The 25333-nt window shown below is 44.1% G+C and overlaps 1 protein-coding gene across 3 annotated transcripts in view; it reads left to right on the top strand.

The window, feature by feature from the left end:
• Nucleotides 1–17733: 17733 nt before the first annotated feature.
• Nucleotides 17734–25333, top strand: part of SH3PXD2A (SH3 and PX domains 2A) — a 296155-nt gene continuing 288555 nt past the window's right edge. For 2 of the 3 annotated variants that reach the window (XM_029081354.2, XM_029081356.2), the window contains exon 1: nt 17734–17899. In XM_029081354.2, the coding sequence (XP_028937187.1) occupies nt 17828–17899 (72 nt within the window). In that variant the 5' untranslated portion in view covers nt 17734–17827. The remainder of the gene's footprint in view (nt 17900–25333) is intronic. The other variant, XM_029081355.2, reaches the window with a different exon arrangement.

A 25333-nucleotide genomic window follows, 5' to 3' on the forward strand; every position in this document is an offset into this window, starting at 1 on the left:
TTTGGTCTTGATTGATCAATGGTATTTGAGTGCTTACCGTGCATAAAGTACATGAGGACTGCAAGTCTTTTGAATCCTTTAGGTCACGTGACTTATCCGAGCAGAAATGGAAGCAGAATCCTTTGAACTATTATAACAACTGACCTTCTGATTGTTCCTATTACACATCAGCTGTGGACCAAGAGGAACTAACAAGTTGGTGACTCCGTGCATGGTTCTCAGCAAGTGTCTCCCTGACCTAACAAATGCTAATGAATACCAAATTCATGAGGTTGGAATCAGTCAGTGGTATGCATTAAGTACTTACTGCAAGCAAAGCAGTGGCTTGAAGGCACTCAACCAGTTGTCTCCCTCCCACCTTACCTCACTTATTTTCCATCTCACAATCCTGCCCACACACTTGACTCCTCCGGCACCATTTTATTCACTGTACCTCAGTCTCGTCTATCTTGCTGCCGTCCCCTGGTCGTATCCTCCCTCTGGCATTGTAATCACTTCCCATTCATACATGACAGACAACCACTGTCCCCACAATCAAGGGCTTACCAAAATCCCATCTCCTTCAAGAGGCATTCCTCAACTAAGCACTCATTTCCCCTCCCTCCTCCCCTTTCTGTGTCACCACAATAGGATCCGTAATTTTGAAGGACTTGAGAGTCACCCCACCCTCAGCTCCACAGCACTTATATATAGAGCTGTAACTTATTTAAATGTCTCTCTTCCTTTCTAGACTGTAAACTTCTCATGGGCAGGGAACATATCTGCTAACTTTGTTGTTTTGAACTCTCCCAAACATTTAGACATTGCTCTGCACACAGTAAGTGGTCAGTATGTATTATTGCTCCCACTGCTGAGGCCTACTAAAGGAGCCTTCTGTTAAAACAGCCTCGCTCCATCTGTCTCGTTCCTGGTGATCTTTGGACGTATCCTTTCAGTGAATGTATTTTGAAATTTAAAAACCTTGTCGTACTGCGATTTCACTCATATTTATCTCATCTCTCAGTTCTAGTTGTGCCATAGGGTGAAATGCAGTTGTAGTCTCCTATAATAATGATTCTTAGCAAGGTGAATTGCTAATTAAATGTGAAGAGTTAACTGCATTTTTATCACTTTGGATCTAGGTGTTTCTTCCTTCATGAAAACCTACTGGAAAAAATCTATATAGTGTTCAAGGGGATCCAGAAAAGTTTTTTGTTCAGTATCAACATTTGTGCCTTGGGTGGTAGGTGCAAAGGATTGGGTGAATTTTTTCATTTCAGTTGTAAAGAGTTAAGGTTAGGGGAACTACCTGACTTCTTCTAACAAATCAATTTTACTACTAGAGGCCTATTTCCGTTAACTTGCGTGGGCCGGTATTTTTAATTATTCACTTTTTTTTAACTTTCATCGTGACTGAAGCTTAATCAGAGTACGGTCAAAAAAGATGCTCTCAAGGATTATGTTTGGACCTTGGTCAGGCTGCCAAGGAGATCCATAATCCTGGTGTATCCAAGGACCCCTGCACAGGCATCTTGTGAATTATGTTTTCAAAGGTATATTTCCAATCAGGCAAATTCAGAAAACTAGGGATAGAGAGGGCACCACATAACATATGTCATTTGCTTTCTGAGGCCTTTACCTGCCCTGGTAAAGATAAGTGACTAATTACATCATCAGTAATTTTCTTTGAGTTTCACTGGAAGTGCAGCCAATTGCCTGGAGGCTGTAAATCTGTTTTTGTAGTTTTAATGACACATATTCATCAACCAGACAGAAAACCCTCAAAATGGGTCCAGGCAAGTGATGGAACTCTTCACTTGTTTGGGGTAATAAAAGGGGCAGAAAAAAAATAAGCCTAAACACCAGTCTTGTTCAACAGTAAGATAGGGCAATAGTCATATGGCAATCTAGACAAAAATAAAATTAGGATGAATTAGGAATAGTTAAATTCATTTTTAAAAGATCTGGGTACTTTTTAAATGGTGTGTAGCACTAGGTGACATTTGGTTGTGAATTGCCTGCTGTGTGACTTTGGGCAAGTCACTTAACTTGTCTGTACCCCAGTTACCTCATATGTAAAATGTAAAATTAAGACTGAGTCCCATGTGGGACATGGACGGTGCCCAACCTGATTAGCTTGTATCTACCCCAGTGCTTGGCACATATTAAACATTTAATAAATATCGTAAAGATTGCGTTCTAATTGGCATAAAATGACTCAGCTGAAGATATTTGCTTAGGATGACTGCTTCGCTTTAGGTCAATGATCAGTTTTATTTCTCTGAAGGGTAGCCACTTTTCAGATGTAGACCAGATCTGTAATGCTGAGAGCTAGCAGCTGTGAGGTGACTCTGTAAACTCCGTGGTACATCTGGCTAGCTTCTAACAGACAGTTACACAAACTGCAGAATCTTTTTGAGAGAGGGTAAGCACCTACGAATCTGAGATGGTTTAAAAATAATTCTTTCCAAAAGTCAAGAGGTGGAGTAGGTGAATTCTGGGGGGTCCCAACCAAGCCCTAAGAGTCTTTGTTGACCACCTCAACCGGGAAGGTCTTCATGAAGGACTAGAAGAAAGATACCAGTTTGCCTCGCTTACCCTTTGACAATGTAGAAATATGTTCCAAAATGTTATGAAAGGACTAAGGTAAGCGTGAGAGGGAGGGTCAGCTAACATACTGCTTCAGCTGGGGGTGTGTTTATGCATGTTTCAGGAGGCGTGAACTTATGTAACATAGACATGGAGAAAATACTTCTGTTTGTCCAAGGATTTGTTTGACGCTCTTTATCCACATTTGGTGAGCTACCAGTATTCCTCATCACTCTAACACGCTTCTTCATAATTATCTTTCTGCCTTAGATACTGTGCCAGAATATTGGTCAAATAGAAACCCCCCCAAAAAAATCAGACAGTCCAGTGGTATGAATCCCAAGGGGTGCCAGAATTGAAACCATATAAACTTGAAATTTTCCATTGGATAGAATATCTGCAAATTTGGTTAGTGTGGTTGTTAGACTAAAAATGCTATTCACAGTGATGTTCAAAGGCAGCATTTTATTATTTCCTTACCAACTAAATTGAGAACAAATGATATATCCTCTATATGCTTGTGTCTGCTGATGGGTGAGTTTCAGTTTTCCGGGAAAGCATGCTAATCCCGAAAGGAAAATTGAGACCATGCATGAATATTGCGCCCGAAAGAATTGCCGTCAATCCTGAGGAAAGCTACCGTATCCAGGTTTGAGATATTCAGTTAAAACAATTTTTTAAATTAATTTGCAATTCCAGAGATTGCCCATTTTTGAAAAATTAAAAAAGGAAACTTTGTCCACCCATCTAGGCACTAGTCCAGATTTTTAAAAAGTAAAGCAGGCTATTCTTTAATATTTTTTATAGTATTTAAGTGCATTGTGTCAAACACTAGTCTAAACACTGGGGAAGGTACAAGCTCATTAGGTTGTACAAAATCCCTGTTCCACTTGGGACTCATGGTCTAGGTAGGAGGGAGAAGAGAAGAACTGAGCAGAGAGAAGTTAGGGACATGCTAAAGGTCACACAGCAAGCAATTGGCAGAGCAGTGATTAGAACCCAGGTCCTCTGACTGTCAGGCCTGTGCTCTTTTGACTAGGCCGTGCTGCTTCTCTATTCTCCCTTGCCCTCAAAATACTTTAAGTCAAAAGCTTGGGTACTTGACCGGGCTCAGTTCAGGCCACATATGCCAAGTTTGAATGATGGGTCTTAATTGCAGCTCACAAAGAGGAAAAGATGCCAAAGTCTCCATGAAAACTCTCATGTTGTGATGCAGGCTTGAAATGCTCTGGGCATGTCACCCCCCTCCTCAAAAATCTCTAGTAGTTGCCTATCAACCTCTGTTTCAAACAAAAACTCCTCACTATTGGCTTCAAAACTCTCCATCACCTTGCCCCTTCTTACCCCACCTCCCTTCTCTCCTTCCACATCCCAGGCCTCCCACTCCGCTCCTCTGGTGCTAACCTAACCTGACTGTTCCTCGTTCTCGCCTGTCCCGCCATTGACCCTGGCCCCTGCCCTACCTCTGGCCTGGAACACCCTCCCTCCTCAAATCCACCAATCGCACTTCCCCCTTTCAAAGCCCTACTGAAGGCTCACCTCCTCCAAGAGGCCTTCCCAGACTAAGCCCCCCCTTTCCTCAGCTCCCCTCCTGTACCACCCAACTCATTCCCTTTGCTCTACCTCCCTCTCCCCACCTCACAGCACTTGTATATATATGTACGTATCTATAATTCTCTTTATATTGATGCCTGTTGTTTTGATGTGTGTATATCTATAACTCTATTTACTTATATTGTTGCCTGTTTACTTGTTTTGATGTCTCCCTCCTCCCTTTTAAACTGTAAGGCTGGTGTGGGCAGGGATCGTCTCTCTTTGTTGCTGCATTGTACTTTCCAAGCACTTGTACAGTGCTCTGCATACATTAAGTGCTCAATGAATATGAATGAATGAATGAATAAATAAATGAAAGATTTACCATTTAAGTTTGGGACCTTTGCTCACGTTGAATCTCGTCGGGTATTTTGAATTTTTAGGTATGCTTTCCAGTGAATAGAATCAAACAGAGCACGTTAGATTATTTTGGGTAGCATAGATAAAGATGTATGTACATGAAGATGTTGGTAGTCCACCAGTGTATATTTTTCCCGTTCTTAGTACAGTATTTATTGAGGTTTTACTTTGTGCAGAGCACTATACTAAGTACTTGGGGGAGAACAAGCCCTCAAGTAGCTGACAACCTAGGAGGGGAACAGACAGTAAAATAAAGTTCAGGTAAAATAAACCCAAATAAAATAAAGACAGGTGCATAAGTGCTAGAGAGAAGCTGAGTGTGAGACCCAAATTCTATTTAATGTGGCAGTTGAGGGGAAATAGGGTGGGGAGATGAGGTTAGGCGGGGAAGCTCTCCTGAAGGAAGTATGATTTCAAAAGGGCCTTGAAAAAGGGAGAGCAGTGGTCTGCAAAAACGGGGAATTCCAGGTAAAAACAGGACACCTATTAATAGGAACTATTAAAGCTGCTATTGAGCTGCCGGGCCTTTGAAAAGGAATATACAGGTTGCCTAATGGAGGAGCCCACATGGAAGGTAGTTCTTTTGCAAACACCATTCGACAAGTGAGTTTAAAACCAAATGCATCTTCCAAGGGGTCCAAGAGGTTCCGGCTCTGCTACTTGTCTCCTGTGTAACCTTGGTCAAGTCACTTAACTTCTCTGTGCCTCAGTTACCTCATCTATAAAATATAGATTAAGACTGTGAGCCCCATGTGGGACAGGGACTATGATAATAAATGTTATTATGGTATTTGTTAAGCACTTACTATGTACTCAGCACTGGGTACAGGGTAATCAGGTTGTCCCACATGGGGCTCACTTTTAATTCCCATTTTACAGATGAGGTAACTGAGGCTCAGAGAAGTTAAGTGACTTGCCCAAAATCACACAGCTGATAAGTGGCGGTGCCAAGATTAGAACCCAAGTCCTCTGACTCCTAAGCCCGTGCCACTCTGCTTCACTCCAACCTGAGTAACTTGTATCTACCTTAACTCTTAGTACAGTGTTTGGCACATAGTAAGCACTCAACAAATACCATTAATAAATAAAAGCAAAAAAGAGGCTGTCGAATGGATTGAAGCAATCCAGCCAAGTGGTGCAATCACATATATCCCCAAGCTGAGATTTCTGGTCAAAGGGAGCTCTTACTGTGAAACAGTGGTGGAAAATGTACCAAAAAGACAAAACCTCAGAATTTCCAAATTGCTGCTCCGATTGCTTGACCTGACTCCTGTTCCTGTGTTTTATGCGATATACTAATGTCAGCCTTTATAAGGAAACCAACCTTGTTATTGGCTTAGACCTATAATTGGGCAGAGGCCAAAAGCATAGCTTCAGAAAATTGTCCACAATCAAGATTTATGAGGGAAAAAGATGATAATACTCCTCAAGTAAATAGTATTTAAGATGAGGTGGGGGAATTGCTCAGTAATAGAAGCCATCTTGATAGTGTTTCCATTTTAAGCAGCGGAGCAGCAGCATAGTTTAGTGGAAAGAGCACGGGCTTGGGAGTCAGATGTCTTGGGTTCTAATCTTGGCTCCGCCACTTATCAGCTGTGTGATTTGGGGCAAGTTACTTACCTTTGCTCTGCCTCAGTTACCTCATCTGTAAAATGGGGATTAAGATTATGAGCTCCACGTGGGACAACCTTATTACCTTGTGTCTACACCGGCGATTAGAACAGTGTTTGGTACATAGTACACGCTTAACAAATACCATTATTATTATTCCTTTAGATATCCAAACATGGCCTAGGGGAAGAAGCACCATTCTGGAAGTCAAGACCCTGGGTTTTAATCCTAGTTCCACCACTCACCTGCTCTGTGACCTTGGACAAGTCACTTAACTTTTCTTTGCCTCAGTTCCCTCCCTCTAGAAGTAAGCTTGTAGGCAGGGAAACTGTACTCTCCGGAGCAGTTGATACAGTGCTCTGCACACAATAAACACTGAATAAATACAATTGTTTACCATTCTGTTTCTATGTTCTCATTTTCATTCTTGATTACCGGTGCTTAGTGGCAGATAGTAAATGATGAACAAATACTGTTCTTCTTACTATTGTAGTATTTGACATTTGACAGAACTCACTTTTATATTAGTTCAGGCTGTAGTTTCCCCTGAGAAAAAAAAAGCTCATTATTTTTAGTTTCTGAAAGCAAACCCAAAACTAAGAACAAGGTAATGTAAATAAGGAAACATTGGAAATGGGAACTGCATTAGAAGAATAGACTAGAATTAGAAAAAGCAGCATTGCCTAGTGGAAAGAGTATAGGCTGGGAGTCAGAGGACCTGAGTTCTAATCTTGACTCTGGCAATTGCTTGCTGTGTGACCTTGGGCAAGTCGCTTAACTTCTCTGTGCCGCGGTTTCCTGAACTGTAAAATGGGGATTACATACCTGTTCACTACGTTGGCTATGTGAGACAGGGACTGAGTCTGACCTAGTTAACTTGTGCCAAACCCCAGCACTTAGAACAGTGTTTGACATAAAGTAAGTGCTTAACAAACAACATAAAAAAGTTAAATCTTTGTCCACTCAGGAGTATGGAGAAATAGATCTTTTTTCTGAATTGTTTTTATTCCTCAATTTTAGTTCCAAAATGTATCATTGTCTTCCAATGCTTGTTCTGTGAGGGGAAAGAAAAGGAAATGGGGTGGTTTAAATGTCATTTCAGTTGGAGAAATAAGAATGTTGGTTTATTCACAAATTCAATCACAAAAAAGTTGGTTTCAAGGCTCCTGAAAAAAGGTGGGATAGCATGGTGAGATAGCCACAACAGTGCCTTCCTCCACCCCCAACTCACCATTGATACTGATATTCTAGGGAAAAAAAACAAACCTTCAAAAAGCAGGCACTCAAACTTGTTTTGTATATCAGAGGAAACTCCAGCAAGACAAACCAATCGGATGGGGATTGGGAAGAGTCTAAGGAATGATTTATGTTCCCCAGACTTAAGGCATCTTGGAAAGTCCATTGCTGACTTAGTTGGCCCAACCCGACCCAACCCATCCCGCCCCAGTGGAGAGTGCCAACAGCAGATGCCTGTTCCTGTACCATCCTGTTCCTGTCAGGGCTCGCTCTGCCTTCAGTGGTAGGAAAAAATGGAAACTCCCTTCACAGGAATGAAAACCACCACTGTTTGCCAGTTTGGGAATGCTGTTGTAAGCAGTCTGCTCGTGGCTCAGGAGTCCAAGAAAGAATTACTGTATGTCAAACTCCTGAAAAAGAGCTGAAGCAGCATGGTGCTTAGAGCGTATTTTGGTGCATCGAGAGTTAGTAATAGGGTCATACCCCCAAGATGGAAAAATTGGAAGAGTTGGTTGTGTTTATGGCAGAGATTAATATGGAATGTCTTTCAAAAGGGAGCAGAAAATCTGAGGATTGAACAAGAGGCCCCAAATGGCAAGGAATAATTTCCTTCTGGGCTCCTAGGCAAAAGCAAAAGGATCACCCAGAGTCCCTGTTAGTTTTTGGGGTTTTTTGACCAAATTCAACCATCTCTCTCCCATTTGAACTTTTCTTTTTTTTTATAATATTTGTTAAGCACTTATTATGCTCTAAGCACTGGGATAGATGCAAGTAGATCAGGTCAGACTCACTCCCTGTCCCCCATGGGGCTCACTGTCTAGTATTCCCTTCTATATTTCCTTTCCATTCCATATTTTGCTAGGAGGGTAGCTGAATTGAATGTGGTTGAAGGGATATATGAGGTCCATAGTGAAAACATTTGAAATCAACTTCCTCTAAGAAAGGATTTGCTGGAACTTTCTTCATCCTCCTCAGCTTAATTATTACTAAAGTCCTTTGTGTTTTTCACAGCTGCTATCAGGATTTGCATGAGCCTTGTCTGATACCCAAAGAGCAAGCTACATATGTAAATGAATACATTGAAAAAAAGGAATAATCTAGAGTAGGTGAGATTATAGCCTAACGCTCTTTAGGACAGGAAGCAAATGGATCCTTTCCCATATTCAGCCCTGCCTGTAATTTAGAGGGACTATTTGGTCAGTGTTACTTCTGCTTACTGAGAAAGAGGAAAAGAAAAATGATAGACTGAGACTGGAATCCAAAATTTAATAGTTTTTCCCTCCCCAAAGCCATTCCTTTCTCCTCTTCTTGCTTTCCTCCTCGATGCACTCCTTTCTTACCCCCTTTCTTCCTGTCCCCCACAATTCTCACAACTACAATAGTGACATTTATTGCATGCTTATCAAGTGGTAAACAACAGGCCGAGCAGCTGTGGTCACTACAAGGTAAACAGATTAGAGCCTGTCTCACACCTGGCTCACAATCTGAATGGGAGTAAACAGACAACTAGAACAACTAGTTACTCCCTTACTCTCCCTCTTTCTCCCTTCAAACAAAACTTGGCTTGAAAGGTCACTTGCTCCCTGTCTCCCCACAACCCCACATGAGGCTATTCCACTCTGATGTGTCTGCTGGCCTGGTGGAAAGAGCACGGGCCTGGGAGTCAGGAAACCTGGGTTCTAATCCTCACTCTGCCATTTGCCTGCTGTGTGTGACCTTGGACAAATAACTTCTCTCTGCTCAGTTTCTTCATCTGTAAAATGGGGATAATAATAATGGTGGTGTTTAAGCACTATGTGCCAAGCACTGTTCTAAGCGCTGATTCAATACTTCTTATCTCATCCCCATAGAGTTTGAGCACCATTTGGAACAGGAACTGTGTCCAAGCTGCTGCTATTGTCTACCCCAGTGCTTGGCACATTGTGAGCATTTAATAAATACCACAGTTAATATTATTATTACTTGGAGAGGAGCCCAAGGAAACTACCTCTCTCCCCTCCCCCCATCCTCTCCTCTGATCTTGCCAAACTGTACTGAGGCTAATTCTACAGACAGTTATTTTAGGGAGTCAAAACCTACAGCATAAGGAAAGAGAAGCTGTTCATTAGATCTGTTACAATGTGAATGGAAATCTCAGGATTCCATTGATAAAAAAAAATGCACGCTGGCAGCTGGCGAGGTTTTCTTCAATAACAGAGGCAGGAGTTGAAACTGGATGCACATAATATGGCAGCTGTTCTCTTTTGGCCCGTGTGCTTAGGCTGTAGAGGTCTTGGGGCCAGGAGAAAAGTTGCCCCTTATCCTCAAATATGAAATGGTTGCAGAGAGAATGAGTGCACTGGAGGCCTGCATCCCCCACCTAGAGAGAAGCACAGCAGCCTAATGGAAAGATCACAGGCCTGGGAGACAGAGGACCTGGATTCTAATTCTTGCTTCTCCTCTTGCCTGCTGTGTAACAGCAAACCCTGTGAGCCGCATTCTTTAAAAATGCTATCTGTGAAGGGCTTACTAAGTTCCAGGCATTCTACTAAGTACTAGGATAGATACAAGTTGGACAAGTTGGTTAACTTCTCTGTGCCTTAGTTTCTTTATTGATAAAAATAGGGGTTAAATACCTGTTCTCCCTACCCTTAAACTCTGAGCCCCATGGGGAACAAGGACTATATCTGTATCTGATCTGCTTGTTTCATATGTACCCAAGTAGAGGGTTTTGTACGTACAGTGCTCTGCACACAGTAAGTGCTCAATAAATACGATTGAATGAATTATTAGATAATGGTATCAGAGGGAGAAAGGGATTCATGGAAAAGAATGAGCTACCATCCTCCATTCCTCTGGAGAGGAAAGGAAGCAGGATTACATCTCGGCTCCTGCTTCTACCCTCCTAGACTGATTTTTCTTTTGGCTTTGTTTAGGAATAATTTGCTCTAATTAGGAAGTTCGGGAAGCCCTATAGATAGCAAATGATGTGAGCCACATTCTTTAAAAAATGGTATTTGTCAAGAGCTTACTCTGTTCCAGGCATTCTACTAAGGACTAGGATAGATACAAGTTAATCAGGTTGGACACAGTCCATAGCCTATGTGAGGCTCCCAGCCTTAATCCCCTTTTACAGATGAGATAACTGAGGCACAGAGAAATTAAGGTCCCACAGCAGGCAAATGATGGAGATGGGATTAGAGCCTGGGTCATTCCTTCTAACTCCCTGGCCTGTACTCTTTCCACTAGACCATGCTGCTTCTTCACAAAGACGGTTTGACTAGAAAAATGTCTGTTAATTGTAAGTGGAAAGTCCCATGCTTTTTTTCCCCACTCTGATGGTGTGATGAAGGTCACTTTCTGGGGGTACAGAAAGGCGCAGTCACACCGACCGTTGAAGTTCAAGGTGCTGATTTAACCAAAACCAGAAGAGGGCTCCAGGTTTCACTCAATTTGGGCATCTGTAGGAATCAGAGCCATGAAATTAGTAGCTCAAATGTGCAGATCTCTTCCAAAGTCCTCAAAGCATGTTACATCTGGCACCTTATTTGAGCCTACAGCATCCATGTAAACTTTGGAGTGGGGCTGACAACAGTAATTCCTCCTCAAGTGTGAAATAACAGAAAGATTGCATGGTTTGTTTTGGGCCAGAACTGGAGTCCTTACTTTCTGTACAAAGCACCGGAGACATGGAGTAGAAGTTACAGGAGATTTTGATCTCCTTCAAGGGATAGATCATATCTGTTCTTTAATGTGTAGCCCTAGTATCTACCGAAGTTCTTTATATCCAAAGAGTTTGTAGTAAATACGAATTGAAAGCCCAGTTATGGCTTCCTTGAATGCATTTCTCATCTTCCCCACCCCCCCCCATATAAAATCTTCCTTCTTGGATTTGCAAACTGGGCTATATGTTTCTGTTGTCTTTTTGCTCCCCTCCAGTCATTTGCATTTCTCACTAGAATTCAGGTTTAGCTCTTTTATAAATATAATAAAGAGTGAGGAAATTGGAAAATATATCCAAATCTTTCAAGGAGTTGATGACTGACCAGTACCTTCTTTCCCCCCACCCCCACCCCACTTTTTACCCTTAAAGCCCTAAGAATTGAGTAATGCTGGTAGAGTGAACTTTTTGGGAATTGCTATGGACAAGAAGAGATCAAACAAAATAAAGGGACATAAAAATATTCAAAAAGGATTCTACTTTTGATTAACCCTTATCTAATATTGAGCAGAAGGAGCTCTACATAGGACAGGGACTTTATCTCATCTGGTTGTATTTGCCTCCATGCTTAGCACATAAGGGATTTTTTTATTATTATTATTGTTACATTTGCCCCTATCTAGTGTGCCCTGCCCACAACTAATTCCTGAATTTGTGAAGGTTATACCACCTCCGATCTAGAATGCTCACTTTGAAACCAGTTCTGACAGAATACATTTTCAGTGCACATCAATCATATTTATGGAGCACTTACTATGCACTTGGGAGAGTACAGTACAGCAGAACTAGCCGGCACGCTTCCTACCCTTATTGAGCTTAAAGTCTAGAGGGGGAGACCGACATTAATATGAATAGATAAGTAATTTATTTTGGCTAGTACATCGTTAGGGAATCGGGGAACTTTTGGTCAACAACAAGAGCCTGTTTGGATATCTGATGCCAGCCTCAGAAGAAATGGTTTGGGCAAGTGTGCCATAAGTACCGTGGCACAAGATTTGCTTAACAGTGGGTTTTGTAAGAAAGCAACCCCCATTTTTTGGCTACCTGGGTGCACTGCATTCTGTAAGGGAGATGGTTGGCAGGCGAGCCCTGTCTAGTGATCAGAAAGCTCCACTGACTCATCGTGTGACCCTAGACAAGCTACCTAGTCTCTAGGATTCCATCTTCCCAATCTAAAGTAGCTACCTCACAAAGGTACTTTGAGACTTAATTAGAGTTTGCAAAGGGCTTTGAGATCCACAGAGGACATATAAAGTATTATTATGAATCTTTTTCATCATAGGCTGCACAGTGGTTGTCATTTTTAATGGTCATAAAGTTCCCTGAGATGACACAGTTCTCAGATTCCCACACCGTAGCCTTTCTTTTGAAGATTGGGAGCAGTTGTGTAGAAATGTCAGCCCCACACCCAACTGTGATATTTGTCAGAAGAGGCTTGATACATGAAGAGAAAGAGCAAGGAACTAGAAGGGAGGAGATTTGGTTCTCTTCCCAGCTCTGTTCCAGATTTGCTCTGAGGCTATCATGCCAGTGCTTGCTACTGTTGGTCTCCCCTCTATGAAATGGTAATCAAGGATGGTCCCCACCTACCCTATGATGTAGTTAACTCATATCTGTAAAGTCTTTTGAGCCCCTTGCTATATAAGGAGTTGTTTGCCCTGGGGGATTGTAAACCTTTAGAAAGAAAACTACGCCTGCCCCCATCTAAGGCAGAAACTGCTTTTAACATGGAACTACTGGAGATTCTGTCTCCAACAGCACAGCCTCCTTATAAGAGGAGACAAAAGAGAAAGCAAAGTATAAACTTTGGGGTCCTTGAAGTCATTTATTGAGCACTTACTCTGTGCAGAGCACTGTACTAAGTGCTTGGTAGAATATAATGCAATAGACACATAAAATATATAGCAACGATACAGCCCAACTGAGTTTTCTCTAGTAATTTTTGAAATTGCTTTAGCAATGCAGTAGGACCTAGTGAAAACAACTGAGATTTGTGTTGGGGGTGGTGGGGAAAGTCCAGCAAGTTCAGGTTGGAATTTTACTCCTGACTAAGGCTTAGGCTGGGAGGAACTTTGTGTACTCTTTGCTCTCGTCCTTTTGGATAATGGGGTTTCCCAAAATGGGCAGGATGGGTCATGAGTTTTGTGGTTCCCAGCCAAGCCTTTGGAAAACTTTAAATGGGCCCCACTCAGGGCCTGTCTTGGACCAGAATGGTGGAATGGACCCCATGGGCTCACAGCTGCATTGGTGATGGAAAAGGAGGAGGACAAGAATGTCAGCTGCCCACCTCTTAGTCTTTGGTGACAACTGAAGCAGCCTCCAATAATAACTGTGGTATTTGTTAAATGCTTACTGTGTCCCTGTCCCTTATGGGGCTCACAAAATAAAGGTGAGTGAGAATAAGTTTTAATCTCCATTCTACAGATGATGAAACTGAGGCCCAGAGAAGTTAAGTGACTTCCCCAAGTTCACACAGCAGACTAGTGCCAGAGAGAGCCAGGATTAGGATCTAGATTTCCTGACTCTCAGGCTTGTGTTCTTTCAAGTAGGCGAGGCTACTTCTTACCACCTTTTTGAAGTGGTCTATTCAGGGACCATGTTTGGCCATGGACCTTCCTACATTCTTTCAGCAATATGAGAAACTCCAGTTCCTAGGCAGAGTAGGAAAGAGCAGAGGCCTGGGAGTAAGAGGACCTGGGTTCTAGTCCCAGCTCCTCCACTTGTCTGCTGTATGATCTTGAGCAAGTCACTTCACTTCTGTGTGCCTCAGTTCCCTCATCTGTAAAATGGGGATTACGGGTGTGAGCCCTATGTGGGACAAGGGACCCAATTAACTTGTACCTTAGCTTAGTAGAGTATCTGGCACATAATAAATGCTTAAATACCACTATTATTATTATTATTAACATAGAGCTACTGGCTGTTGGCTTTGGTGGCGACAGCAGCATCCGGCCCAGTTTAGCTGGGGCCTCTTTCTACCACTACACAGGCAGAAGCAGTAACAATTCCAGCAGCCACCCAGCTCAAATGGGATGAGCCATTATGACTTTCCTGTGCCAAACTAGATCCTATTCCCGCTAGACGGTCAGCTCCTTTAGAGCACAGATTGTCTCTACTAACTCTGTCATACTCTCCCAAGCATTTAATACAGTGCTCTGCACATAGTAAGCTTGCGATAAATACTATAAATTCAACGCTTTCCACTTTAGGTTCCAACCATGCCCCACCTAATTTCTGGGATTCTGGGAGAAGAGATTGAAACTTCTCTCCTTCAGCCTAGGAAGGAAGGTGGGGGTGAAATCTTAAATTTTACCATTGAAACTCAGTTTCCCCAAGAACAGCATAAACACCAGTATAGTGCCTTCTAATAATAAGAGCAATATTTTTTAAGCATCTTTGTGGATACAAGATAATCAGGATGGACATAGTCCCTGTCCCATATGAGACTCACAGTCACAGAGGAAACTACTTCCAAAGTTAAGTCTAGCTCCTCGAGGATAGGGAACATATCTACCAACTGCTAGTTTGTACTCTCCAAAGTGCTTAGCACAGTGTTTTGCACTCATATACAACTAAGTGACTTACCTGGAGTCACAGCATAGGCGGGATAGAACCCAGGTCTCTCTCTTTTTTTTATTTATGGTATTTAAGTAATTATTTTGTGCCAGGCACTATATTAAGATCTGAGGTAGATAAAGAAGCTAATCATTTGGGACACAGTCTCTTCCCTCATCGGGCTCACCAGTCTTAATCCCCATTTTACAGATGAGTTAACCAAGGCACAGAGAAGTCAATTTGACCAAGGTCACACAGCAATCATTCACTTATATTAATGGCTGTCTTCCCTCTATACTATAAGCTCATCATGGGCGGGGAATGGGTCTGTTATATTATTGCATTGTACTCTCCCAAGTGCTTAGTTCAGTGCTCTGTACACAGTAAGTGCTCAATAAATATAATTATTAATTGACATGGCATTGTCAGGATTAGAACCCAGGTCCTTCTGACTCCCAAGTTCCTGCTCTAAACTTAGACCACACCACTCTTTGCTGAGTCTCCTGTCTGCTACTCTTTCCACTAGACTAGCCTACTTATTTTAGGAAAGGGGCCCTAGAAGGGCCTTGCTCTCAATTTGGGGGAGCAGACGCAGCAGGAGTGTAAGAAGCACCCCACCTGGCCTGGATATCAGCTGATTACCTTCTCCAAGGCAGGAGAAGTGGTGTAAAAGGAGCGAGGCAGGAGAGGAGGCCGTGTAGGCTTTTAAGGGGAACGTGACCGCTGTGGAGGTGATTTGACACCTGGTGGTGGTTCAGCCCTGAGGCTAGTCACAGCTGGGCCATACTTAAAAAACAAAAGTCTCAAACCCCAGCTTTTCTCACCCTTCGGGAAGGAGACACAGTGTTATCTGCGGGGAGTAGCCTGAGCATCAGATCCCATTAGAGCCTCACCCGGAGATGGCTTGAACGGCTGGGGCAAAAGGTTTAAATTTTGCATTTTCGCAATCTGCAGGGTTGCTGGGGGGTCGCCGGGAATGGACTTCTTTTATCACTCAATCGTATTTATTTATTCATGCATTCAATAGTATTTTTTGAGTGCTTACTATGCGGAGATCACTGTACTAAGCGCTTGGAATTTATTGCGTGCTATCTGTGTGCAGGGCACTATAGTGAGCCCTTGGGGAATACAGTATAACGGTTTGTGGTATTTTGTTAAGCGTTTACTATGTGCCAGGGGTTCTTCTAAGATCTGGGGTAGATATGAAGTAATCAGATTGGACCCAATCCATTCCTCACATGGGGCTTACAGTCTTAATCCTCATTTTGCAGGAGAGCTGAGGCACAGAGAAGTTAAGTGACTTGTCCAAGATCATACAGCAGACCATTGGTGGAGGAACTGGGAATAGAACCCAGCTCCTTCTGACTCCCAGGCACGTGTTCTCTCCCTAGGTAACGTTTCCCTCCCACAACGAATTCCCAGTCTAGTGGGAACACGACTAATTGAGACTATCAAGGATGAGAAAATGATTCCCTTTTCAGGGGAAGGGTAGAGCTGCAAGGGTATCTGTTGGCTAAAGAGTCCAGCGCTTAGTACAGGGCCTGGCACATAGGAAGCACTTAACTAATGCCATTATTATTATTATTATATGAGAAGCAGCTTGGCTTAGTGGCAATAGCACGGGCGTGGGAGTCAGAGGACGTGGGTTCTAATCCCGGCTCTGCCCCTTGTCAGCTGTGTGACTTTGGTCCAGTCACTTCACTTCTACTGTGCCTCGGTTCCCTCATTCGTAAAATAGGGATGAAGACTGTGAGCCCCACTTGGTATAACCTGATCACCTTGTACCCCCCTCCAGCACGTAGAACAGTGCTTTGCTCGTAGTAAGCGCTTAATAAATACCATCATGATTATTATTAGTCTGCTGGGTGACGTTGGGCAAGCCACTTCTCTGTGCCTGTTACCTCATCTGTGAAATGGGGATTAAGTGTGTGAGCCCCACCTGATTACCTTGTACCTACCCCAGCGCTTAGAACAGTGCTTGGCCCATAAGCGCTTAGCAAAGACCATTATTATTACTGTTAAACGATCTCTTTCCCAGAGCCGCTGTCTGAGTGGTAAAATCAAGCTCACGGCCCTTCAGTTAGACAAGCTCTCTTAAAACAGTGCTTTGCGCATAGTAAGCGCTTAACCAATGCCATAAATACTATAACTTAAGGTTTTTTTTGGGGGGGGGTGGGAGGGGGAATCTCCCAGGGGCGCCCACCCACTCCTCGGAGGGAGGGGGACAGAAGGGGAACGCTTCCTAAACCCGAAATCCAGGGATAGGGCGAAAGGAAATTGTCCAGCCAACGGAGGGCTGGGAGAGGGAAGGGATCCCGCCCGTCCCTCCGTCGCCCGGAGCCCTCAAAATAAGGACACAAAGAGATTAGATGGTCTCTGGAAAAACAGCAGCCTCCTCCTCCCGTCCCCCAGGACATCCTTTCTGGGGTTCTTTGGGGAGGAGTCTTTTTGAGTGGAGGGATGCCGCCTGGCCGGTCCTTCCCGGTCCCGGCCCCCTTGTCCTGAGCTGGAGCCCCTCCCCCAGGCCCGGCGGGCGGGCCGCCCCTCCCCCTCCCCGTCCCCGCCCCCTCCCCACCTCCCGCCCCTCCTCCCCGTCCCCTTCCCGCCGGGGCCACCGGAGAGGGCGAGCGGCCGGGAGGCTCCAGCCTGCAAGGAGCAGGCCCGGGGGGCGGGGGGCTGCCGCACTCTGCTGGGCAGAGGGGCCGGGGGGCCGGGGAGAGCTGAAAAAAGCAGCCAGGGACCCCCCACTCTGCAGGATTAAGCTCAGGGAGATCTCCTCCTTCCCCTTCCCTCCTTTCCTCCCTCTCCTCCTCCTCTTCCTCCTCTCCACCCACCCGCCCCAGGGCCAAGACAGAGCCCAGGCCAGCTGGAGGCCGGGAGAGAGGGCACCGCTCACCTGTGTGGGGGTGAGGGGGGCATCGCCAGGAAGGCAGCTGGGCCTCCCCTCCCCTCCACAGGCTTTCCACCCCCTTGTCCCCCTCGCCCCTCTGATCCCTCCTCTCCAGAAAGGCACCGGGACCTCTCCGGGGGCAGAGCCTCTCTGCTGGGGGTGGGAGGGCAGAGGGGGAGGGTCTCCGGGGAAGGAGGAGTGGCCATTGTCTGGTGGCGGTGGGGGGATGAGGAGGGGAGGCTGCTAAGAAGAGAAAAGGGAAGGGGGAAGCTCTCCGCAGGGTTTTCCCGCAGGGGGTGGTGATCTGGGAGAAGATGCGGTCCTACAACGTGCTGGATGCTACCGTGGTGGATGTGGAGAAGAGGAGAAACCCTTCCAAGCACTATGTGAGTAGACACGCCAAGACGGGATGAATGAGAAAGCCGGCGCCGCGCCGTTTGAATGCGGGGTGCTGGACAGGGGGAGGGAAAACCTCAACGAGTTGTCGGGATTCCGGTCAAGTGAGTCTAGATGGGCTCCGTAACGTGTTGCGGTTGGGAGACGAACGATTGTAAGGTGAGACGACCACCGTGGACTTTCTCGGGGGGTAATGTAATCCCCCTAGAGCTGTACTACAACATCTGTGGGCCTCCTTTTTTTTAGGGGGCGGGGGGCAGAGAGTTGGCCTTGCCTATTGCGGTGATGAAGTAATTGGTCTAGTTGACAGCTCTCATCCTTAGGCAGTGCCATCTCTCATTTGTGAACTGTGTCTGGTGCAGACCGTTTTTTTTTTCTTTGTTAATCGCTTACTCTGTGCCAAGCACTGCTCTAAGCGCCGGGGGGTTAGATGGAACAAGTTCATCGGATGGGACGCCATCCCTGTCCCATATGGTGCTCACATGCTAAATTGGAGGGAGGACGATATAACTCCCATTTTACAGATGAGGAAACTGAAGTATAGAGAAGTTAAATGACTTGCCCAAGGTCATACAGCAGACAAGTGGTAGAAGCTGGGATTAGAACCCAGGTCCTCTGACCCCCAGGCCCGTGCTCTATCCACTAGCCCGTGCTGCTTGGCAGCACTAGCATCTCCTCCTGGCTCCCTGGGGGTTGGACTCCGGTTGGGTTTCATATGTGAAACCCATGAGGTGGGACAGGCTCTTGGAGAATCGCCCATTTGGAGTCAGAGCAGTTAATATATTATTAAGGCAAAAAAGAAACTTTCCACATCTCTCTAATTTACAACAGTGACTCCTCTTTTCCCCTCCCATTGTTCTGTTTCTTGTTCGAGACACAAAACCCACTGTTTCCAATCTCCACCCTACTTTCTTCTTCCTTTCTCCCCCCCTTCTCCACCCCACGGTCCTGGGAGTCAGAGGACCTGGGTCCCAATCCCGCCCCAGCCACTTACCTGCTGTGTGAATATGGACAAGTCACTTAACTTCTGTGCCTCAGTTCCCTAATCTGTAAAGCAAGGATTCGGTATCTGTTCTCCCTGCTATTTAGACTGCCCGCCCCACCTGGGACCTGATTTGCTGTCTACCCCAGTGTTTAGTACAGTGCTTGACGCGTAAGTGCTTGACACGAGTAACAAATACCATCATCACTATTGTTATTCATTATTACTGGCAACTATTTGATTAAATGTAGCTATTTGATTTGTATGTGATCTCAGTTAAATACTAAAGACATTTTGCTTGTAGCTCAAGTCTGACAAGGGATGTTCTCAATTGTTGTGGGGGAAAGTAGGGGTGAGGGAACTTCAAAGGATCAGTTTGTACCTTTTTTCCCCCCAAATTTAATGAGAAGGAGCTTGAAACTGGAAGTGCTGAATTACCGAAACCTCTTAACACTCTGCCCTTTTCATCCCTGATATCTTCCCAGTCTTCACACCTTAGTAAGCAAATGGAGACAACAGTCAGTAACTTCTCATGTGTCTGAGACAGTGTCTAGGCTTTTCATTTCCTCTGCTTGCATTAATGTAAGCCTCGGGAAGATTGGGCCACAATGCAACTGTGCTACCGTCACCTCAAACTTGTGTGGGCTGGCCCTTGTTACGGGGTGTTTGAAACAAAATTAACTCTAATTTTGAAGTTGCATAAGTCTGGCTGCTGCTCCTCCGGACTTTTGAATTGACCCCAAAAGCACTGCTTTTATTTTAATATGGAAAAAACACTGCACTCCATGCTCTTTTGCATAAACCATCAAACAGTAGGGGTGGTGGGCGGGGACTGAGGTGCCCCGATCCAGGGGAACATTGAGAGAATTACATTCTCCTACCCCTTCTCCTTTCTGTCTCCCCACTTCTCTTCCCCCTCCCGGCAATTCTGAACCGGCTCTATTTCCTCTGACACTTAGTGGCTCCTGGGGGAGAGGGATGCTGATTGGTCTAAAGCTCATTATGGATGTGCAGGTGTTTTTGATGATTTGTGTGTTAATAGAGTCAATTAGTGGGCCAGCTCACTGTGGGTGGGAAACCAGTGTCTACTACCTCTGTTGTACTCTTCCAAGTGCTTAGTATAGTGCTTTGCCCAGAGTAAGTGCTCAGGAAATGCCATTGATTGAACGTCCATTAAGTCAATCAGTAGTATTTGAGTGCCTGCTGTGTTCAGAGCACTGTAATAAATGTGTTTAGGAGAGTGCAGTGGAATTAGAAGATGAGGTTCCTGCCCTTAAGAAGTTTACAATCTAGCAGGAAAGGAAGACACCGAAACTGGGAGGAGGTAGTAGAGCATATAATAATTTTATCAGTTCTATGGGGAGTTGTGAGTTCTTTGGTGCTTTGGAAGAGCAATAGTACTGATGTGGTAGTTGGGGGATATGAAGTAGGTAGATTAGAAATTAACTGGAGAAAGGCTTCCTACAGGAAATGTGATTTTTGGAAGGGCTTGGAAGATGGGGAATGCTGTGATCTGTGGGTTATGAAGGGGGAGGGAGTTCCAGGCCAGGAGGAGGACATGAGCAAGAGGAGGAGAGATTAGAAATTTAGCTTGAGGTTAGCTGACAGACCAATGAGCCATCCAGCCCACCATCTGACTGGCAACATAGGATACTTGGAAAAATTGAGATGATTGCTGTCTTTACCTCTCTCCTAACATCCCTAACTCATCTTGTAATAAGGATGATTCTGAATTTATCCAAGCTCCTCTCCCCTGCCCATCCCACTGAAATACACTGATTTTATTTGGCCTTCTCTACTTTCTGTGGCAGCCCATTTCATATATTTAGCATCCTCTGAATGACCGTTGAACCTTAATTTGGATGTGCCCCTCTCACCTTGGTAGTAGCCCCCCTCTCTGTGGTGCTCATGATTTTTTAGACTTCAGCCATGTCTCTTATTCAGATTGGCATCAGAATCCAAGTGTGTCCTCAAGAGGAAAATCTCCATTTCCCCTATCACACTGGTTGCCCTTATCAGTTCTCTTCCAGTTCTTTTAAGTCTTTTCTAAGAGAATTGGCAACTAGAACTGGATTCAGAATTTCAGACGTGGGTGTAAGATAGCTTTATTTAATAGCAAAAAAAACCCAGTGCCTTTTACTTTTAAGGTCTTTCCTGATGATGTCCCCGTTCCCCCCGCCCCCCACCATTACCCATTTATCTACCTATCTCCTTCAGGAGGCTTTTCTCCATTAATTTTTCTACTTAGTCACACCTTCCCTACTATAGTCTCAGGACTGCTGCACTTCCCCAATCTGTAACTTATTTAAATTTCTGTCTCCCCCTCTAGTCTATAAGCTCTTTGTGGACAAGGATAATGTTTATCAAGCCTACTGTGTTAGACCTTCCTATGGGCTTAATAAGTATTCAGTAAATACCATTGATTAATTGCACTTTGGTACATTTCGCTTTATATCCTCTATTACTTGAGCTGTTCTTCCTCCTATTTGTATATTAATTTGTCTTCCCTTCCCAGCAAATTCCAGCTTGCAAGCTCCTTACAAGTTCACATTGAAGCTCATCTGTTATTTTTCTGTTAGTTCTGTGGTGGCCATCCTTCAATTTACCCATAGCTTCATAGCATTTCATCACATTGGATAGCTTAGTGTAGCTGAACTTGGAAATTGCACTGCACATGCCTCTTTCAGCTTGCTTATGATATTAAATCAAAGCTTCTCCTAATATTGATCCCTGGGAGACCCTAATATTTGCCCTTCTCCATCCTGAAAACTTGCAGTTAACTCCTACCTGTAATTTACTGTTATTTATTGTCTCCTAGTGATTTTTCTATGTAAGACAGTGCAGCCCCTCCTAGCCCAGGATTAATAATAATAATAGACTAAACTTAACTGTAGGCAGGGAATGTTATATTGTATTCTACTCTACCAAGTATTAGTTCAGTGCTCTGCACACGGTAAACACTCAATAAATGCGATTGTATTTAAGTGATTACTATGTGTCAAGCACTGTTCTAAGTGCTGGGTAGATTCAAGCTGATCAGATCAGACACAGTCCCCTTCCCACGTAATAGTAATAATAATGTTGGTATTTGTTAAGCGCTTACTATGTGCAGAGCACTGTTCTAAGCGCTGGGGTAGACACAGGGGAATCAGGTTGTCCCACCTGGGGCTCACAGTCTTAATCCCCATTTTACAGATGAGGTAACTGAGGCACAGAGAAGTTAAGTGACTTGCCCACAGTCACAGAGCTGGGATTTGAACTCATGACCTCTGACTCCAAAGCCCGTGGGTTTCAGTCTAAAGTATTGAATCTCCGTTTTACAGCTGAGGAAACTGAGGCACAGAGAAAGTAAGAGACTTGCCTAAAGTCACACAGCAGGCAACTAGCAGAGCTGGATTTAAAACCCAGGTCCTCTGACTCTCAGACCTGTGTTCTTCTAGGTCATACTGCTCCTCAATTTTTTTTTAAACTTTTGGTGTGAAAACTCATCAAAGGCCTTTTGAAAATCCAAATATGTTCTGTGAAACTGGCTTCCCCTTTATCGATCTTCTTGCTTATCCCTTCAAAAAACTAGCTAATTTGCGAAGCGTGATTTCACGTTACTGAAACCATTGTTCTTCACCTGTGTGTTATGTTTTTTCTAACGTGCATCCTGATCCTACACTTAGTGTAAGGCCTAGGAGAAAGAGCACATGATTGGATATCAGGAGATCCATCTTTTAATCCCAGTTTGGCCATTGACCTACTATCAATCAATCAGTCATATTTATTGAGTGCTTACTATGTGCAGGGCACGGAACTAAGCACTTGAGAGAGTACCACATAACAATATAACAGACACATTCCCTGCCCATAGTGAGTTTACAATCTGGAGGTGAGGTCACCTCACAGGAGCAGGTTAATGAGATTCCTATGTTTCCTGGGATGAAAATGTTTGTTGAAGTGGGCAGGAAGTAGGGGATTGAGAAGACCTGAGAGGCAAAAATGGTCAAACAGGGGAATACCTCCACTTGGTCCTTCCCAGGAGTTTGGGCAGTAAGCAGGGGTGCTGTGTTGTTTGTTTCAACTTATCCAAGGCTGGGGGAAGGGGTGGGGGTGACTCAATTTATGTTCATTACTAAAATATTTATTTATATTAATGTCTGTCTCCCTGTCTAGACTGTAAATTCATTCTGGGCAGGGAAGGTGCTACCACCTCTGCTGTGTAGGACTCTCTCAAGTGCTTAGTATAGTGCTCTGCATACAATAAGTGCTCAATAAATGCCAATGATGAAGTGTAATGAATTATATGATTCCTCACCACATTATTTGCAACATTTCCTATGAGATGGTTTGGTTAAAGAATGAATTGAGATTCTATAGTATTCATCAAATTTATTGCATATCTATTTAGGAAAAAACTTGCAAATTAACTTGAATTTGAGGTCTCTATTGAGGGAGGGCCGGATGCCGAAATGTGAAAACTTTAAAGCTGCTTTTTTCTCCTCTGTTTCTCCTAAATTCCAGTGTATGTCTCCTCACTCATCCCTAAGACAGCTGATGACTACACATGTGTAAAAGCGTCGCAGGGATTGTTCGCTGTGATATCACAGGAAACACAGGAGTCCTGAACTTATGTTCTCCAAATTATCTCTGAGTTTGGAAAAAGAGATGTGTAGGCTAATAGACTTCCTATAAACTAAGTCATTAAACAAATATGGCAAATATGACGTGTTACTAGCCCCACCCCCCCTTTTTTGAGATCAATGGCATGTGTTGGGTTTTTCAAGTAAATCCTGCAGTAGTCAGGAGTCAGACTTAGGCGGTTACTCTTAGGAGCCTAGTGCCAGTCTGCACATGCACGAACCTACTTTAGCACTGCGTGTCTTAAGCAGTACTTTTAAGACCTAGACGTGATGTCCGAAAGAACCAAGATGTTATTAGAAGCATAAGAAAAGCGGGCTGAGTTTGTCTGCTATGGCATACTTTCCCTGCCTTGACCCAAAGAAAATAAACATAATGAATGCATCCTGCAATAAACATTTTTACAGTGCAGTATTGTTGCTCCATTTTTAGATCTCTGGCGATCATGCTCGGAATGACTTGCATGCCCCGACTTCAAGCCCTTAGTTGAGAGGGATCCTTTTTGGACTTTAGGACTGTTTGGAATTTAGATGAGAGAAGAAAGTGGTGATGGGAAGCTCTATTCTACCTGGACCTGACCTGTGAGCTCCATCTGCCAAGGGCTGATTTTCAGATGAAGGCTCTGGCTGGACAGTTTGGTCCCTGAGTGACTCTGTGTACTCTCATGTGGTACAGAGACACACATCGTACTAGTAACTGATATATTGACTTAAGAAGTGCTTCAATGTGGTTGGCTTGCTGGGATACCACATCACATAAGCTCTAGAAGCCAGGGACTCGTTTGCACTTTTGGAAAATGCCTTTTTTTTTCTTTTATGGAGAATTTTGAGTCTGTGGTTGACTAAATTGCAGGGCAGAGAGGTTTTACGGGATGTATGAGTTTGATGATCAGCGGCCCAGGGTCTGTGCTCTTTCTTGAACATGGGCACTAACTCTAAGGTCTACAGGAGTTGATCAGAGGCCCTTGTGGGGAGGTGAGGGATTGTATATGTTTCAATAACAGTGTGTTCTTGTGAGGGTGACCTAATAAAGGCAGGTTAGTGCACTTGGTTTTTCTCATAAATGGACGGTGTTTTGTCTTTTTCATTTGTCTTTATTCTGACCATTGCTTTCCTCCCCCTAAGCCCAGCCCTTGGGTCCTGTTCAGTCTGCCTCTTGTCTGGGAAAAGCTGTTCTGTTTAATCCTCACTCCTTAGGGCTGACTGTGGTTTTAACAGAAGAAGTGTGGTCTAGTAGATAAAGCACAAGCCTGGGAGTCAGAGGACCTGGGTTCTAATCCCAGACCTGTCCCTTGTCTGCTGTTTGTCCTGGGCAAGACAATAAGCTTCCCCGTGCCTCAGTTCTCATCTGATTGGCTTGTATCTATTCTAGTGCTTAGGACAGTGCCTGGCACATAGCAACAAATACCTAACAATACCTAACACCTAACAAATACTATTAAAAAAGCCAAAGCTGCTTCTTTCCCACCCTGGCTAAGTCTCCAGTATCCTTCTGGGTACCACCTGTAAAATCAGTTTGATCATATTCGTCTGGGAAATGCTTTCAAATTCTTGGGCTGGAAGCTACTTTTTAATCTTATTAAGAAGCAGGTGGGGTCCATGATTCATATTATGCATAATATTTCCATTAAAGAAGATGGCCAAGATCATGTTGAATCAACCGTAACCCATATACATAGGAAGGAAGTAGAAGGCAGTTATTGTTCTCCCTACTTCTCAGATGGAGAGACTGAGGCGAATTTCTCAAGATAAGGTCACTTTGTGGTGAACTAAGTGAGTCAGAAATCTAGGCTTACTCTCTTCCACTCCAGCAACCTACC

The sequence above is a fragment of the Ornithorhynchus anatinus genome, chromosome 16 (genome assembly GCF_004115215.2).
Source record: "Ornithorhynchus anatinus isolate Pmale09 chromosome 16, mOrnAna1.pri.v4, whole genome shotgun sequence".
In the NCBI taxonomy this organism is placed as follows: Eukaryota; Metazoa; Chordata; class Mammalia; order Monotremata; family Ornithorhynchidae; genus Ornithorhynchus; species Ornithorhynchus anatinus.